At 47.9% G+C, this 19215-nt stretch overlaps 1 protein-coding gene across 2 annotated transcripts in view; it reads left to right on the top strand.

Moving 5' to 3' along the window:
• Rfx4 (regulatory factor X4) overlaps positions 1 to 19215 on the top strand; it is a 156859-nt gene that overhangs the window by 81120 nt on the left and 56524 nt on the right. Inside the window, exons 5-8 of one of the 2 annotated variants that reach the window (XM_032910419.1) lie at positions 3272 to 3333; positions 7810 to 8023; positions 8704 to 8781; positions 12927 to 13090. In XM_032910419.1, the coding sequence (XP_032766310.1) occupies positions 3272 to 3333; positions 7810 to 8023; positions 8704 to 8781; positions 12927 to 13090 (518 nt within the window). Of the gene's footprint in view, positions 1 to 3271; positions 3334 to 5894; positions 6140 to 7809; positions 8024 to 8703; positions 8782 to 12926; positions 13091 to 19215 lie in introns of those variants that run through there. The other variant, XM_032910429.1, reaches the window with a different exon arrangement.

Here is a 19215-nt window from a genome sequence, read left to right as displayed (position 1 = left end):
CTAACGCCTCTCTTACGAGAAGCCCCACATCTTCTGTGTTCTTACCTAGGACATTTTCTTAGCATTAATAGATGAGAATATTTAAAGTATGTAGTTGCTCCTGACATATATTGAAAAGCTTCTTCAGAGGAACAGTTGTCCTAACAGAATCCCTGGGAGTCTGGGGATTCTATTCACACTACAGACTTAAAAATTTAACGCATTTGTTTAACATATGTGCACATGGGCATGGACACGTGTGAACATGTGTGCACGTGTACATGCTGTAGCACATGTGGGGGTCAGAGGTCAACTTGCAAAAGTTGGTTAACTCCTTCCACAGTGTGGGTCCTGGAGACTGACAGCAAGCCTGTTTATCTACTCACCGAACCATCTCACTGGCCTTTTACGATAGCTTTCGGCAGCACCAAGCGCTTCTCATCTTCGTACTATCTGCTAATATTAGCGGGCTCGCTGCCGTACCCATTTACGCAGGAGAAATTTCCCAGGGCTGAACGCAAGAGTGGCTCTGTTTTCCCCGAGGAATTAGTATGTCCTAATGGGGTTGGGACCTCTGTGTCACCATTGTTATCTTGTCTGCTTGCACGATTAGGAAACTCAGAACCCAGATATGACCTCCTCCCAACCAGCACAAACTCTTGACTCCATATTTACGTTTCTCTTGTCCCTCCTCTGCGGCCCTGGTCTCTCTCTACCATCCAGGACTTAACCACCCTTACTTCCCTTGCTCTGTGGATGCTCATGTGACGAGCCTCTGGCAGGACCAGGTCACAGGCCGACATAAATGTGAGCCGGTAAGGCCATTAAACTCTAGCATAGGCTCGGACTGCACAACAGGGCAAGGGGTCTCAGGAGCAGCGTCGCCAACCCAGGCTCTGATACTGCACTTTACAAAGGACATGGCCATTCCAGGGGACACAGGAGTGACTACAGAAGCGGCAGCTTATACAGTTCAGTTGTTTTTAATTATCACAGTTCCGAGTGTTGGCACATGCGCATGCGTGTGTGTGTGTGTGTGTGTGTGTGTGTGTGTGTGTGTGTGTAAGACAGCGATGCATGCCAAGTATCTTCTCTACCACTCTCCCCTTAGCTTTTGAGATATAGGGTCTTCCTCTGGGATCAAGGACTCTTCAACTAGGCTAGGTTGGTGGGCTAGCATGCACCCCAAGTCCTTCTAACCCTATGTCCCTAACACGGGGACTATAGGTACTTGAGTGCACAGCGTTTTACATGCATGTTGGATCTGAGCTTTCCAAGTAAGCCACCCCAACAAGCCCATGAAATAAAGCTAATTTTATCTCATCTCCCTCCCAGAGTGATCGTCCGATATTCTTGTAGATTCTCTGAGCGTCCTGTATACTCTCTCTTCTCTCCCCCACCCTGGGACGAGGCAAGGCTGCCTATTCTCCACCTTGAAGTTACCCAGCTCCCTAATGTGCCAAGGTTGGCGATCTTCACACTGCCCACTCGAAGATCTCAGTATCGTGTTATCTGTTCGCTCCTTTCCGTCCCGCTGAACTGACCCTAGTTTAGTTGATGGCACCATCAGCTCTCCCCCTGATTAAGGATAGACTACATGACTCCCTGAGTCCCCAGACATCACAGAAGGAAACCAAAGCACAGAAGATTGAGCATGTCAAGTCCAAACAACTTCTGGTGCCTATTTATTGCACGGATGAGTTAAGTCAGTCAAAGCACCAGTGTGGGTGAAAACCGTCGCCAACGTAATGAAAAGAACCTTATCTCTAAAGAAAGCTCGGGGGCTCGCACCTGACCAGTGGGGATACAGGCATAGCAGTCTCTTCAGGCAGGACACTGTGCAGCCTCATCTCCCTGACCATGACTGTCTGCTGAGCACTTAGCCAGGAGGGAAGCGAGCCTGGGAAATTCCAAGTAAGCTTCAAATCGAAAGCTTCTGAGGAATGAAACGAACCAGAACCACCCAGAGGTTCTGAAACTCACATATTGAGTGCTTACTAAGCACTGGGCTCTACATCTATTCACCCACCCCACCCTCCACACACATTTCACAAGGATTCTTTAAGGTAGTGGTTATTATAATTTCTATTTTAATTTTTTTTAAGGATGAGTGTGCATTTGGGCATCTGTAGGTGGGTATGTGCATGTGAGTGCATTTGCTTGTAGAGGCCAGAAGGGGGCGTCGGGTTCCTTAGAGCTGTGGACTGCCAGACATGGGAATCAAACTCAGGTCCTTCTGCAAAAGCAGTGCGTACTCTTAACAGCTGAGCCGTCTCTCTAGCCCTTCATTCCCATTTTGTAGATAGGGATGCACTTTGTGAATATAAATGCATCCACCTCACAAGTGGCCAAGCATAGACATAACCCAGGTCTCCTAGTCCCCCCAGTGCCACCACGCAAACTTTCCATTATGTCACCTCTCCGAAAACACCATCTCAGTAAACACCAATAACGGAGGCCTGTCATTGTGTTCCTACTTTGGCAGATGGCCTCCTCCCCAGAATTCTTTCAGGAGTATGGTTGTCCCAGGCCACAGCAGTTACGATGCTCTCCTCTGGACAGGGACCAGGACCCTATCTTTTCAGTCCACAGCAAGACAAAGCCTTTCCACATCCCAGCCTTGAGCAAGCAAGGCCTTTGGTCTCACACACCCTACATTCAAGTAGCAAGAGACCCAATTAGTACTCAGTGAGGACAAGCCCTGGATGCCCTCAGATAGAAGCCTTACAAGTAGAACCAGGAGACAGCAAGAGACAACTTGGTGCTACTGGACCCTGGTTGGTCCCAGGAGGCCCCTGAGCAGGGGCATTTTGCTCAGAAGCCCCAAATGTCATCTTCAAAGATGGAAACAAGCCTGTAAAATATAGTTGAACTTGCATTCTCGTAGGGGGATGTGAGGCAGAAGGAGGCCAGGTCATAGGGGCAAAAGCAGGGTGGTACACAAGGCCTAGTTACAGGGCAGAAGGTGGGTTTGGCTCCAAGTATGATGGCAGTCTCAAGGAGGAGTGATATATTTTAGAGCATCCTGGGCTTCCCTGTGCTGTGAATAAGAGGGAATAAGCAAAGCATGGTAATCCGGTGAGATTCACACTGAGCCCCCCAGGATCTGAGGCCCCCACAACTGTGAATGTGCTCGCCACCTGCCCCTCCCCCACCCCAACGCCAGGCATCTTCCCCAGCGCGTTCCCAAAGACTCTGTAGGCAGCCACTGCACCCGCACCCGTTTGCTTCCCTTCTCAGTCCCATCCCCGATGTTCCTGATGGGTAACCAGCTCTTGTGTCGCCCTTACAGATCATAAGACAGCAGTTTCCTCAGCTCACCACCAGAAGACTCGGGACCAGAGGACAGTCAAAGTAAGCACCAAAAAGCCATGCTGCCTCCACAGCATCCGTCTCTGGATCTCGAGACCAGATCCCAGGATGCTCCTCGGGACCATGGTCTGCAGGCCTGTGTGGAGGTCTGTGCCTAGAGACGGGGCCGTGGAGGGGATTTATGACAGCCAGTCTTTCTCTCCACACCCTTCAGAGAGAGAGAGAGAGAGAGAGAGAGAGAGAGAGAGAGAGAGAGAGAGAGAGAGAGCGCGCGAGAGCGCCTGGCCATTCAAAAGCCTGGGACCTTTGGCCCAGCCGCTCGATGCCATCTGACTCTGTGCCATCTTGTCCTCAGTTGCCCTTTGTAGAGCAATCTTTGCATCTTTCCAAGGAGTCCTGTGATCCCTCAGACCATATCCAGGTTGCTTGGAGTGTTCAATGAAGTAACCTCTGCCCTGAGAGTATACAGTGGGTCACAGGCACAAACCAGCTCCAACAACATGGGGGAGGGGCAGGTGATTCCTCCCCCTGCCTTAATGGTTTCTTCCAGCCCACCAACCCTGGCCGAGACAGGGGTCCTTCTCTGTAAACACGAGCTCACCACAGTCCTCTTGCTGGGACCGCTCCCGTGAAATCAGAGTCCCGAACTATCTCTTCTGGCTTGCCAGGAACATTCTGATATGTAAGACACACACAAAAAGAAGTATGTTTCACATGTGAAGCCCGTGAGGACTCCAGTCTCCCAAGTGTGTATCCGAAAGGAGGGCTCAGACATTCCTACTACTCCATCAAAGATACACAGGAGTGGCCTCTCAGAATAGTTTGGAAAGTTTCAGGGGTCGGGAAGTTTCACTTGGAAGAGGGAGATGGCCACACAAGTTCGGCCATCCCCAGTTCAACAGCTCCCTTTCTTGGGAGACTTCTAAGAACCTTTATTATGCTAATGTGCACCTTGACTCCACTAGAGGGTGCCTTCTTCTTAGGCAGCATTCTAGACCTTTGAGCAGGGCAGCAGAATGAGCCAGCAAACTCGGAAACCTCTTCAAAAAGAAGGAACATCACATCTCCATATGGACGCAGAAGTCATGTCTGGGCAGAGGGGCTTAGGGGCAGGGTTGTGTATGGGGGCTTGGAAGCACACACTATTACCCCAAGAGACAGGGCTTCTCACCAGGACACACGCTGGCCACTGAACAGTACAACCTGGGTGTTTTGTTGGGGAAGGGAAGGGGGAGAAAACAGATAGATGATCAAAGTTGGGAAAACCCTGTTATGATAAAGTCTGAAAATAAGACTAAGTGTGTGTGTGTGTGTGTGTGTGTGTGTGTGTGTGTGTGTGTATCTGTGTATGTCTGTGTCCATGTGTGTGTGTCTGTATGTGTTTATGTGTGTCTATGTGTATGTGTACTTGTGTCTATATATATGTGTGTATAGGTGTCTATGTCTCTGTGTATGTGTCTGTGTGTATATGTATCTCTGTGTGTCTGTGTGTGTATCTCTCTCTCTCTCTATCTCTCTCTCTCTCTCTCTCTCTGTGTGTGTGTGTGTGTGTGTGTGTGTGTGTGTGTGTGTGTGAATCAGAAGCTTTTGAGAGAAATTCCAAAGGACTGTCCAGAAAACTTTTAAACCAAGGACATCTTGAGATAATTTCTCAATGATTTATTTCCCAGGGAGACTACACTGAAGAACAAACTCCTTAACTTTATTTACAAAGAAAAATCCTAGCGTTTTGTTTAAAAGCAAGGTTGCAACTTCATGCACTAAGGACAGAGTGCAAAAATCAGATCCTTTTTTTAAAAAAAAAAAAATGTTTGCTGGTGATCAAAAGTTGATAATTCAAAATCTTGATCGAACCAGATTTGAGCCATGCAAGGTGGCATCTTCCAGTCTTTCCGTGATTTTTGGAGTGTGAGGCAGGGGTGTGAGGCCACGTGTGTAAAGCCCACCCACCCGAGTTACACGGCAAGGCCTTGTCAAGGTGGGGGGAGGGGCTGAGTAGGGAAACGTGTGGAAACGTTTGTCTAGCCTGTGGTCTTTGGGAAAACCACTGGCTCCAATACGCAATGTCTGATTTCTAAGGAGAAAAGGAATGCTAGAAAGAGCTGGTAAATGTGGGTGGAACGAGCATGCTCTTGGAGAATGGTCCTCTGAGGGAGCCCGGCTTTCTGTTTGGCCTCTTCTCCTTTCACCTACACGGTAGCAAACAGGGCAGCATCCATTTTTAAAGCCCTGCACACTCAGAGCCATATTCTCCCATCTCCACCAGGATCCATGTGTTCAGCCAATCTAAAGGCAATGGGACATTTCAGGCTGCAAACTGAGCCTCCATCCTGCAGCCCAGCCTCTCAAAACCCCAGCAAATCCACTCCGATAGACAAAACACAGGCCTGGTCTAGCGAGGAGCTCTACCTCTCCCTCCAGAGCCTAACTAGCAAACCCAAGATTGGACCAGACCAGGACAGTAGCTTTCTGTAACTGCAGGTGTCAGCCCCCCTGCCCCCCCCACATAGACTAATCAGGAAATAAATATCTCATAATGTCATATTAAGACGTGACTGTCTTGACCCTAAGTTATGAGGAACATTTTAAAGGTAAAGAGGTAAAACTACAGCTAACTGTCTCTCTGCCACAAGGGACCTCTGGAGTCCCTGGAACCAGCCCCTCCCCCCACAGGCTGCCCCCAGATGAAAAGGCAGTTACTCGACAGTTGGGAAGTAGAAAGAACTTTCTGGTAACCACGTCGTCGGCTGAAAATGAACTGGGCTGCCTTCGGAGGCCCTGAGTTCTTCATCCCCGGAGACATGCAGATGGAGACAAGCTGCCCACTGGGCAGAGATCTCACAGAATGGTACCAGCAGGAAGGGGGCTGTGAAAGGGACGGTTACACGCACCCACCTCTCCCTCCCAGTCAACACCTTCGCCAAAACCCAAAAGGCTTCCCTGCACCCACTGCCATATAGGTGGCGGATAGAGAACCGTAGTAGCTATGCTGTCCCATGTTTTCTGGAGACGAGGCCCATGATGACCACAGCATTACCACCCCCACTGTGAGACCCCCACCCTAGATGCACCAAATCGGAATCCTGGGGGTCAGGATGCTGCCGTGCGCACCTGCGGGTGGTTCTTATTGTTAATAAAGCTGGGAAATCACTGGCCTACTTAGAGGGGAGAGCTCGTTAGAAGTTCAGGTCCCTGCCTCTGCTTCCTCCTCCCTGGGCGGTCTAGGGAGCATCACTTAAATTCTCTAGAACTTAGTCCCCTTGTTTGTAAAACGCGGAGTGTGAGCTATTCCTAGCCTCATGGGGATTTTGTGAGAGAAGACACTGTGTGTCAAGTCCTTCATGCCATCTACGGACCCCAAGCTGGTGAGCCTCCTGTCACTGTGGCCTATGCTGTTCAAGGCTCACTCACGGGCCTCGTTCTCAGATGTTCTGAATCAGTGGGTTCTGGGAAGGGGCCTAGGAATCTGCATGTCTAATAAACTCCAAAAGTAATTCTGAAGCACACGGTAGCCTGTTTACCGTTAGTGCTGCACAGTGGCCGTGTAGACAGACAGACTGGTCCTGCCAGAAATTACTCTATGCTCTTGAGCAAATTGGTTGATTTTTCCTCCCCTTTTCCATTTTCTTATCTTTAGGATGACCACAGAAATCCTTAATCTCATAAGCTCATCTTCAAATTAATGTGAATAAAGTATTTTGCGAAGTGCTCAGAGCCTAAGTGCTCAGTAGAAAGTAACTAAGAACAAAACACCCCACTATCTACCTCCAACAGACACAGCTTCTTTCTGTCCCTCTTCAGGTGCAGCCCCAAGTCCGTCTGTGACTATTATGCCCACTGTGGCTTAGTAAAAAGTTCTGGTCTTTGGCATCCAGGGTCAAGGGAAGCACTGGATGAATCTTTTTAAAACTAAAGCTTCTGCTGGGTTTAGGGATCTTAGCACTTGGGAAGCAGGCTCCCTGAAGTGGGGATCTGGAGTTTGAGGCCAGCATGGTTCGAATAGCAACATCCAGGCCAGTCAGGGTTACACAGTCAAACCTAGTCTCCAAATTTATAATAATAAAGTTAAAACCGCAGCTCTTCGAGGCTAGCTTTCACTAAAGAAGAAAACCACGGCCAGTTTTATTGTTTTATTGTTGATGTCTGAACACGGTCTGCTGCTGTCTGGGTCCCCACGGGACGGACACTCGAATGTCAGGTAGCTTGGGGAAGGTACTTGGTAGACGTTCGAGATCGGGTATAAATGGAACGTTTCCCATCCCCCTTTTGCTTTGCAAAGTATTTGACTTAACATTTTCTGTAGGAGGCAATTTTAGTTATTTTTGCCTGCCTGATTGATGGCTGGCTTAATTGTAGATTTCAGAGACGTCAAGCCATATAGAAGAGTTAACTCTTTTAGCCCCAGGCTTGGATGTGTCCAGTCATGCTTGGTTTGGGGCGACGTTCTCCAAGCCGAGAACCCTCCATCTAACGGCGATCCGTGCGGGCCCCTGTCTGTGTCTTTTCTCGGTTGTGCAGGTATCATTACTATGGTATAGCGGTGAAGGAAAGCTCCCAGTACTATGATGTGATGTACTCAAAGAAAGGGGCTGCCTGGGTGAGCGAGACGGGCAAGAGAGAAGTGACCAAGCAGACAGTGGCGTATTCTCCCCGGTCCAAGCTTGGGACATTGCTGCCAGACTTTCCGAACGTCAAAGACCTAAATCTGCCAGCCAGTCTTCCTGAGGAGAAGGTAACCTCATCGGAAGCGGGATGATGTGCCTTGCCTCTGCCCTCTCTCTCTCCTCTCTCTCTCTCTCTCTCTCTCTCTCTCTCTCTCTCTCTGTCTCCTTGTCTCTGTCTCTCTGTCTCTGTCTCTCCTTCTGTCTCTCTGTCTCTCCCTCTCTCCCTCCGTCTTTGTTTGTGTCTCCATCTCTCTCCCTCCCTCCGTCTTTCTCTCTTTCTCATAGATTTACGAGAATTCATGGACACCCAAACGTCTATGGTGATTTCTGCAGAAACCTTTTACAAACGATAGACTGGCTTCCATTTTTTTCTTTTCAGTGTCTTAGCCAGCAGGCGAATTTAGTCCCCTCAGCCCTACTGTACCATATGCTAGGCACTCTGAGTGTACAGACCATGTTATTTTTGATTTTTCCAAAACCCAAGGGTCTCGAGATACAAGATAGGAGCAGAGTAAAACCAGTGTTTTTGTACTGCAGGGTGGCGCTTGGGTGTCACGTGAGCACAGAGCAGGGAGCCAAAGGTCATGGCATATCACTCAAGGGTTACAATTCCCCTTCAGGTCTTTCAGGATGCATGGATAAGTGGGTAGAGTCCATCCCTCCAGTGGAATAGATGAATGGTCCCCGGGGCAGCCACACTGTATACTGACATCTTCCTTTTGTCGTTGATCTTCCACTCCCCCTGCAGGTGTCTACCTTTATTATGATGTACAGAACGCACTGTCAGAGAATACTGGACACTGTAATAAGAGCCAACTTCGATGAGGTAGGTCAACAGCACTGAGCTGGCAATACTCTCTTAAGATGCTATACTTCACGGCCACTCCTGCTTTAAGAGTTCCCACCAGGTGCAGGGCCTGGTGTCTAGAAGCCCTTGGTAGCCATTGCATCACTTGGCCTTCCCAGTGATGCTACAAGGCCGGTACCGCTACTAATCCTACTTACAGAGGCCACTGTGCATACCAGGCAGTGGTGGCTTTTCCTTGATTTTGACTGTAGGATGACATATACCAGGAAGGCCATCTTGCCAGCCTATCAGCACGCCTACGAGTACGGATTCTGAGAAGCTAAATAACACTGGGTTTCAACCTTTTCCTGAGATCATCCCTCACTGGTTTTTGGAGTGATTACCGTCCCTCCTCCCTCAAGGCCCGGTCTCCATTTCCACCAGTTTTAGAGAGATATGCAATCCACAGACGTAGTCAGAGAGAGGGAAAGGCACGCAAAGCTGAGAGTCGAATGTGGAACACACTGGGGTTCGGGAACTTCATGAGGGGCAAAGCACCCCAAGGAGAAGAAGAAACGCAAGGCCTGGCTCTACATTGCAAGTGTGGATTCCTCAGCCAAGACAACAAAGCAGTACCAGTCTGATCCAGGATCAGTAGAAGGGGAGACGCAAGGTTTATCAACCGTAAATGCTTGTACAAATGCTTGCAACTGTTAGACATCCAGTCACCCAGAGAAGAAAGCGACTTGTCCAACGTCACATAGCTAGTTAGGAACGACGCTGTGACTAACCCTTTTGCTACCCAACACCTTTAGTCTGATGTCCTTTCTACTGCCCTGGCATGGATGTCAACTGACAGCGTCTAAGGTGGCTAAGCGAGACAGGGTTCAGTCTACCCAGCCACAACACAATGAAGGGGGTGATTTCACTCCTGAGGGCATGGCTGTCTCCTTCAGCTGAGAAAAGTCTTTGGTAAACGGATTGTTTGTCCCAAGTATCACAGCATAACCCCCATAGGAAGAGACTGGTCCATCTCATTCACTGCTTGTCCTAGCTGGTTATACCCTATCCTCCCAGAACATATAGGTTGGTTGTACAACTGGGTGTTTGGATTGGTAGATACATGATGGCTTAACAGATAGATGCAATTCATATAGAACATTACCAAGCAAGTATAGGACCCACGAATTCCCATGTAGGGGATTCCTTTCCAGGCAGTATAGAACAATGAGCCAGGGAGTCCCGAAGTCCCATGTTTGAGTCCCCAAGCCTTCATTCACTGTCCCGTGTCTCTGACTGAAAGCATTTTCTGCCTCTGAGCCTTTTCTAATGTTGCCCCCCCCCAAAAAAAATTGGCAATTATAATGATGTCACAGCAAAATCAGGGTGCATATTAAACAGTGTATGTGAAGAGATTGAGTTTGTACTAGGACGTAAATGATAGGCACACTGGCGATGTGCTTTCCTGAGCATTTTCCAATGCCATGCCAATTAAGCACTCAGCCGCAAGTCATTAGCTGCCCATCTACATGTTGTCAATGTTTCAGCAATAAACTAAATATGGACATGGGACAGATTTTTTTTAAAAAATCTTGTTCAGGTGTTCTTTTAAAAACGTAGGGACTGGAGAGTGGCTCAGTGGTTAAGAGTACTGTGGCGAAGGATCCGAGTTCACTTGCCATAGAGGTCCCCACATCCTCCGGCTCCAGGCAGGAATGTGATACACAGACACACATGCAGGCAAAACACTCATGCCCATAAAATAATAAAAATGAAAAGAAAAAAAAACGGTGCTCCCCTGGACCAGAAGAAGAAGGGATGAAAGTGCAGGAGACTGGATGGATACTCCAGAAAGCTGCCGTTAACTGATCGTGCTTAACCGGGTGCCTGATCCTTGTGCTGCAATTGTATGCAAGGGGTGAGGAGCGCTTACCAGAATTCCTCCTGTCATCTAATAATAAGCTCCATTTATCCAGTGCCTACACAGTGCCAGGCAGTTTACATAAGATTCATGGTAATAATATTCACGGTAATAATAGGTAGAAGCCATTGTACCCGTCCTACAGGAGCTGCTGGTCCTCACACACTTAGTCCTGAGCATACAGTTTGACTGACTTGCATTCTCATGGCTAACCCAGAGCCTTTACCTCTGTGTCATAAGTCTGCTTCCCCCACATTTAACACTGCCATGACCCTCTGCCCGACCACTCAAGCCATGAACTCAACCTTTCATTTTCCTCCCCTTTCTAACCCAGTCCACAGAGAGGCCAGGGTGGCTTTCTGTCCTGACCAGACACGCTGTCTGTGTCCCACTTCACAGCTGGCCTCGGGTCTCAACACCCACTCATCCCATTCCCCTTCCTCCAAGGAGTGGGAACCATGGGACATTCAATGACATGAAACAGAGAAGGAAGGGAGGGTTAACACTGGATAGAACGCTCGATACCATAGCTGCCAGGAACTTGGGCACTGACAAGGGTTCCTTGTGTGGCTCGAGCAGGCTTCTGACAGACAGATGTCTGCTAACGTCTCTCAATGGATTTGCTTTATCCTACCCAGCAGCTGACCTTTTCCAGATGTTTTGCTGAAAGCTGACAGCTAATAGAAAATAGGGGCAGGGCTGAATGCGAGCAAAGCCAAGAAAAGCAGATGTGCTCAGATCGTACCAACTCTCAGGAATGAAATGGTTGGGGCCTCTCACAGTGGGGAGCTCAAGCAAGAGTCTAGAACCTGGCTAGAGGTCAGCGCCTCATCCCAGGGATGAGCTGGGATATGGGACCTGATCCTGGCACGGATCTGAAGGGTGACACAGGCCATCAGGCAGAGACAGGAAGCTGTGGAGTGGCAGCAGTCGAGAGAAAGACCAAGGCCCTGGGAATAAGCTAGAACCCCAGTTACCAAGTAATAAAAATGATCATGAGACTGGCGGTGGAAGGATGCGTGCTCTGTCTCCTCTTTTGGGTTGCTGCTGTGCTCTGGGCGATGAACTCTGTAAGTGGGAGTAAAGAAACTCAACTCCATGATCATCAGCAGGATCATATGGGAGAACTCGGTGATGTCTCTGGTTCCCACGGGGTAGTCTCTTTTAAGAAAGGAAGGAAGAAAGGGAGGAAGGAAGGAAGGAAGGAAGGAAGGAAGGAAGGAAGGAAGGAAGGAAAAGAAGAGAAAACAAAGCAAAGAAGAAAGACCCGGTCCCAAACACTCAGGTGAAAGGGTCAGGCTATGTCTCCTACACTGAACCAGTATGGGTTTATGAGAATCAACACGGAAAAGGCTCTGTGTGGAGCCCGAGAACACCTCTTTTGGAAAGTAAGAAGAAGGATGTATAACCCAGCACTCAAGTCAGCTGTAAAAACCCAGCGTTGGATGTCCCAGCTTCATGATGGGCTTCTCGATTTAGGGATGTCACTGTGTATATAAACTTAAACGTTTTCTGTTTCCCTCCCCCTGTCTCATCCCTCTACCTCCTTAAAACCATATCCTAAAAGTCGTGGAAGTGGGGTCAACAAGGCATATGCTCTTCTTGGAACATCCCCTCAGCCATTTGCTTCTCCAAGTTCCTGCTCAGAGCATCATGCTAATGACGACGCCATTATGAGTGTCCAGCAGAGCTTTGTTCGGTGTCTTAGTGACATATCACAGGTGTTCCACGTGCCCCTCTAGCCTACTGTGATGCTGTCACCACCTACAGCTCCATAATGACACCAGGCGCTTTGGGAAAATGGGACGTTGGGATGGGAGAAGCTCCTTGCACTTTGCCTGGGTTTGGGGCACACGTGTTTGAATTTGGGGGATTTTGCAGGTAGCAAACACTGCAGTCCTCTCAACTCGGAATTACTGCATCTTTCCCCTTCCTTCCCAGAACACCCTGAGCCACCAGGGGGGCTGAAAGAGCAACGGGTGCTAGTGTTCTGAGCTTTTAAAAATCAAAGCAAAACAACAGTCCAGTTCCCCCCCTACTTAACTCAGCTCTCGGTGAACAAGCCCACCACCAGGTTGTAGGGGCAGATGGGTGTCCAGCAGTGGGCAGAAGTCCCCTCAGCTCCCCAAGCCTGGGCAGCTCCCACTGCCGTGGGGGAAGTAGATAATGGTGTTGCCGTGTAGCCCGCTCTGTGGAGGTGGAGTAGCAAGGCCCTGCAGGGATGGCTCTGTTTGAACCCTCTTCTCTCTGTGGGTCAATGCAGGTTCAAAGTTTCCTTCTGCACTTTTGGCAAGGGATGCCGCCCCACATGCTGCCCGTGCTAGGCTCCTCCACGGTGGTGAACATCGTGGGCGTGTGCGACTCCATCCTGTACAAGGCCATCTCCGGGGTGCTGATGCCCACAGTGCTGCAGGCATTGCCCGACAGGTGAGTCGGCTGTGCCTCAGCCTCCCTCTGGGAGGAGCCCAGGCGCTGGCCAGAACTTGGTTTTGGTTTTGTCTTCCTATTACTGCAGCAAACAGGGCCCTTGAAAAGATCACCAACGACGGACTTTTCAAAACGAAAGGTCTTAGTTGTGGGTGGAAATGAAAAGTTTCTACTCTGAAAATGGCTCAAACTTCCCAAGGTAGAGAGTGGTACCCAGCAAAAGCATTCTCATGGCGGGATCCATGTACTGTTCTCATGCTGCTAGCATGTCACTGATGTGCTGTCACTGGGCAGACGGTTCTGTGCCTGGCTTTCCTCCCACAAAACCACTGCACCTTGTGCTGAGCAGACTCGCTCCCTCCTCCACCGTTGCTCCAGGACGCCCTTTTCCAGGGTACCAATCCTGGACTTTCTCACAGGGCAGAGGGAAGGGCGGTGGAGGCAGGGGCGGGCTCTCTGTCCCCTGGATGCGGCGTTGTCTCTGGCCAGCTGTGTCTTCCACCGGACTCTGCTCCCCTGCCCTGCCAGGTCACCCCAGTGTGCGGTGGTCTCCCCGTGGATTTTCTCTGTGTGCCTGCCCCTTCCCCAGCTGTCTCCTGGAGATAAGACCGCCCACTTCCGGGGATGTTTGTTTCAGGGGGCATCCTCTACAAGCTCATAATTTTTTGTAACAGAGTAGGCTTCTGCCATATTGAATTTTAGTTATTCCCTTGGGGTTCCCTATCTAACTGACTACAAGGGATGCCATGAGGGGTAACATAGAGCATATCAGTTTCCTGTGGCTGCCGTCATAAACTATCACAAAATGGGTACCGTAGAGTAAGCCTTCCAATGCTTACTCTTCCCTTTGGGTTCTTCTTTGCCTGGCCACACTTTCTGAGTGCCCCTTGTAAATAAGCTGGACGTGACAAGTCAAAGTGCTGGCAGGTGGTGTCGTTACAAAGGCCCTGTGGATGGTCTGTCTGTCCTAGGCCCTGTGAATGGTCTGTCTGTCCCAGGCCCTGTGGATGGTCTGTCTGTCCTAGGCCCTGTGGATGGTCTGTCTGTCCTAGGCCCTGTGGATGGTCTGTCTGTCCTGGATCCTGTGGATGGTCTGTCTGTCCCAGGCCCTGTGGATGGTCTGTTCATCCATCCCAGGCCCTGTGGATGGTCTGTTCATCCATCCCAGGCCCTGTGGATGGTCTGTCTGTCCCAGGCCCTGTGGATGGTCTGTCTGTCCCAGGCCCTGTGGATGGTCTGTCTGTCCCAGGCCCTGTGGATGGTCTGTTCATCCATTCCAGACCCTGTGGATGGTCTGTCTGTCCCAGGCCCTGTGGATGGTCTGTCTGTCCCAGGCCCTGTGGATGGTCTGTTCATCCATTCCAGACCCTGTGGATGGTCTGTCTGTCCTAGGCCCTGTGGATGGTCTGTCTGTCCCAGGCCCTGTGGATGGTCTGTCTGTCCCAGGCCTCTCTGTTGGTTCTCAGTGGTTTCCAGAAGTTGCTATCATCCCTTGGCTTGCAGCTGGAATTTCTGCTCCCATCCACTCAGCATCTCTTGCCCCATATCTTTGTTTACTTCTCTCTCACTGGGACACTGCGAGGCAGAGCCCGCTTGGCTAACCCAGGGAATGCCATCATCATACCTAGACAGAAAGACCCTCTCTTCCCAACAAGGCCACCTTTACCACTTCCTAGTGAGCATACGTTCTGCCACATGGAATGTATGTACGTATAGGAGAAAGTTCTACAGGGTTACTGGCTCATTTACTTATTAGGCTAGCCAGTCGGTTGTAGAACAGGTCTCAAGTAGTCCAGGCTGGCCTCAAATTCGAGGTGTAGCCAAGGATGACCCCCAGCTTCTGATCCTCTGCTCCCACCTGCTGAGTGCTGAGATTACAAATGTTTACAACCAGTTTTACATGATGCCAGGGAGCAAGCCCAGGACCCTCTGCCCTGGGCATTCTCTCTCTCCTAACACTCTTTTAGCGCCAGTCCATAGAGTTTGATAGGCACTATTTTAATATTGTTATTTCGTACCTATTTCATGATTTCCCTTTGCAGTTCCTCTGCCATAAGAATTTTAAAAAGAGCATTTAAAGCGTTTTGAGTGTTGGGAGCTGTTGTTACTCACCTCGATTTGTATTATTCATGGTTAGAGATTGTGGATTGAAGCATTTCTTCTCAGGAGTCCATAACACTGCTTCTGTTGTTTGACACATGGACGGTGGTGAATGCTGCACCAGTACCTGGAAGAACCACTGTTTCCAAGTCACCACTCCTCTGGGTTTTTATAGAGGTGTGTGTGTGTGTGTGTGTGTGTGTGTATGAGTGTGTGAGTTCATGTGAGTGTGTGTGTGCGTGCGCACGTGCATGTATGCACACATGTGTGTATGTGCGTGAGTGTATATACATGTATGTGTGTTAATGTGTGACTGTGCATATGTGTATGCATGAGTATATGTGTATGACTGTGTGTGTATGAGTTCATGTGCGTGTGTGTGTGCACGTGCATGCATGTATGCACACGTGAGTTTGTGTGTGTGAGTGTATGTGCATGTATGTGTGTTAGTGTGTGAGTGTGCATATGTGTATGCATGAGTATATTGTGTGAGTTTGTACATGTGTATGAGTGTGTGTGTTCATGTGAGTGTGTGTGTGAGTTCGTGTGAGTTCGTGTAAGTGTGTGTGTGTTAGAGAGAGAGAGAGAGAGAGAGAGAGAGTGTGTGTGCGTTGCTGGAGACTGAAGCCAGCAGAAACGCTAAGCAAGTCTTCCAGCACCGTATTACATGCCTCCCCCAGGTTGGTCTCAGGTTTGGGTTCTCGCTTCAGCCTCTTATGTAGCTGTGACTCCAGGAAGGCACCACTAGACCTGGTTTTTTTTTAACTTTCAGTTTTGTAATATGATGTGAAATGCAGGGGTCAAGTTTTTATTTTTGGATTTTAAAGATGGTGGTATTCTGACACCGTTTGTTTGTAAGGCTGAACTCTTTCTTTGAGTTTCCTTGTTGCAGAAAGTTGGCCTTAGGTGTGTAGACACACTCCCAGACTCTTGGTGATAACCCTGCGCTCTGTACAGCCCGCCTCCACCAGCACCACCCTGCCTTGGCTATGATTGCTTTCACAGTTGTCTCAAAAGCGATAGGAGACCTGACTTGTTCTTCTTTTTCAACGTTGTTCCTTTGCTGTGGCACAGAACATGTGCAGGATCTTTTAAAATGTCCCGTAGGATTTTGATTAAGCATGTCTTGAGTTCCTAAAGCTAGAAATAATCACTGTCATACTAGTATTGATTCTAATCCATGAGCATGGTTTACATTTCTTATTTTATGTGGAGTCTCTTCAGTACTTCTTCAGTTCCCAACTACCCCTTACTACTCTATGAGAACACGGCTGTAATTTGTGTAAAAACCTTTGTCACGAGATGGAATTTAAGCCACTTATTCTAATAGTTTTTATGGTAGCTTCTTATTGGATACTAATGTATAATCTAGGGTTTGAGACCATTTTGTTTCCTGATTTCCAATCTCTGTATCCTTTCAACCACCAAGTGATTACACGGGCTAACGGTGACAGTGGTCACCTTCATGTTTTCCCAGGCCTTACAGGGAGCGCACACAGCATTCACAGAAAATGCAGAAGGTATCCCTGGAGGAGGAAAGTTTCCTTCCATTGCTAGTTTGCTGGGAGTTTTTAATCAAGAAAGTATTTTGAATTTTGGTAGAGGTTTTAGTTTGTTTCAACATCATACTATGTTTTTTCCTTGATCTTCAAATGAGGTAGATTTCATATTGCTTTATTTTTAAATACTGTAGCAGACTTTCATCTGCTACAGGGTAAATACATTTTATCACAATTTTGAAATGTGTTGCTAGATCTGAATGGCTAATGTTTTGTTGTGGATTTCATATCTTTATTTCTACCTTTCCCTATGACTTTCTCTTTTAATCAAAAGATTATGTTAAGAATGAAATATTTAACTTTCAAGTATTGGGGGTTATCAAGTACCATTCTGTTATTAACTTGTATTTTAATTTCCGTGCAGTCAGACTGCACACATCGCATGTTATCAGATCTCTTGTTTATTTAAACCTGATTAGTAGCCTATAATGTGGAGCATGTTCGAGAGTGTTCTGTGCATACTAAACATGCTGTGTCCTCAGGTGTCGCTCAGTGATGTGTTCTGTAAACATCTGTTAGGCCAAATTGATTGACAGCAGTGTTCATGCTCTCTCTGCTCTTAATGACTTTCTTTCCTTTTGTTCTTCTGCTGACTCCCATCTCCAACCTGAATTGCGGATTTGTCAGTTTCTGTCCATTCTTGGTTTTTCATTTTGAAACTCATCTGTAAAGATTTGTAATGAAGTCGGTCTAAATTGGAATGTTCTGTCTGTCTGGGGATCTGATTCCTTTTTATCAGACACACGAACATTGTGACATTTGTGTTATTCACAGTGGATGTTGTCCCTAGTAACAGTTCTTGGTCGGCAGTTTGCTTTGGCAGTAACATGCGTACTAGAGCACTTTAAAGAACACGGCCTTTTCCAGCTCATTCCAGTCAGTCTGCTCAGACATCGGTCTCAAGTCTAGCACAGAGTGGGATTGCAGTGTTTGTTTATCTAAGCTGCTGATTGCCCCCACCCAGGCCTTCACGTGGTTAGTTCACACCATCTTTCTTGTCTGGTTTGGGGGGGATGTTTTAACATTCTACTATTCCTACAACGAATTTGTTATTTATACATCTGTTTTTTTTAAAGCAATAGTTGCTTTAATAGACACCTGTTTTAAATTAGTATAAGAGTTTTAGTTGGATATGGTAGCATAGGCCTTTAATCGTAGCACCCCAGCAGCAGAGGCAGGTGGATCTCTGTGAGTCAGAGTTCACCATGGTCTACATAGTGAGTGCCAGGACACATAATAGAGAGATTCTGTCTCAAAAAGCCACCCGTGTGCATGTGTGCACACACATACATACACACACACACTCACACACACACTCACACACTCACACACTCACTCACACGCTCACCGGCCCACACACTCACACACACACTCACCTGCCCCCCATACACACTCATCCGCCCATGCACACACACACACACCCACCCACACACTCACACACACTCACCTGCCCACACACTCACACACACACACACACACACACACACTCACCCGACCACACACACCATGCTTTCATAGAAGGCACTCTGACCACCTCCCAACCCCATAGATTGACAAGGTTTTATTGTGTTTTATTTTCTTTTCAGTATTTTAAAAATCTACACGCATGTCTTTGGCTAGAATATTTGTGCTTTCTGGGTCTTTAGGCCTCTATGGAAATACCGCCATCCACCTGACCACTTCAGGCTTCTTTCTATCATTGACTTTCAGATGTTTGACAGTGACCTATAATAATTCTGTTTTTGGATCTTGCCTGGTTTTGGAGCTTCTTGGATATGTGCTCAACTATAATTTCATTACTTTGAGGGAAACTCCTAGATACTAACTTCTCTATTTTCTTCTTTTTCTCCTCTTGGCATTTCAGTAGTGAGTATTTTAGCTCAGTTTATTTTATATATATGAGTTCACTGTAGCTTTCTTCAGACACACCAGAAGCGGGCACCAGATCCCATTACAGATGGTTGTGAGCCACCATGTGGTTGCTGGGAATTGTACTTGGGACCTCGGGAAGAGCAGTCAGTGCTCCTAACCACTGAGCCATCTCTTCAGCCCATCCCACAATTCTTAATATAGGAGTATTTCTTGTTTTCTTCATTTTTATATTTGAGTTTGAATTGGTTAATATTTATTAAAATATCAAGTTCATAGATTCTTAACTTGGCAACCAATGTTACCATACCTTGATTTTATTTTCATATCTAACAAACCATTTGGTTCTTTAAAGTTTTTATATTTATTATTATTATTATTAATTATTGTAAGTACGTGTGCACTACATAGGCATGGAAGAGAATACAGCCTCTCTCCTTCCAGTGTTCATACGCAGCCTGGAGATTGAACCCAGGTCACAGGACTTGGCAGTCAACACCTTTACCTACTGAGCGATCTTGCCCCCGTCTCCCACTATAAAATAATTCTTATGTCCTGCTGATGTTTCTCATCTGTTCATGTGTACTGTTCACCTAT

Source organism: Rattus rattus, chromosome 1 (assembly GCF_011064425.1).
Source record: "Rattus rattus isolate New Zealand chromosome 1, Rrattus_CSIRO_v1, whole genome shotgun sequence".
NCBI classification, from domain to species: Eukaryota; Metazoa; Chordata; class Mammalia; order Rodentia; family Muridae; genus Rattus; species Rattus rattus.
Note: the sequence above shows the minus strand (reverse complement) of the source record. Positions and strands in the feature narration are given on the sequence as shown.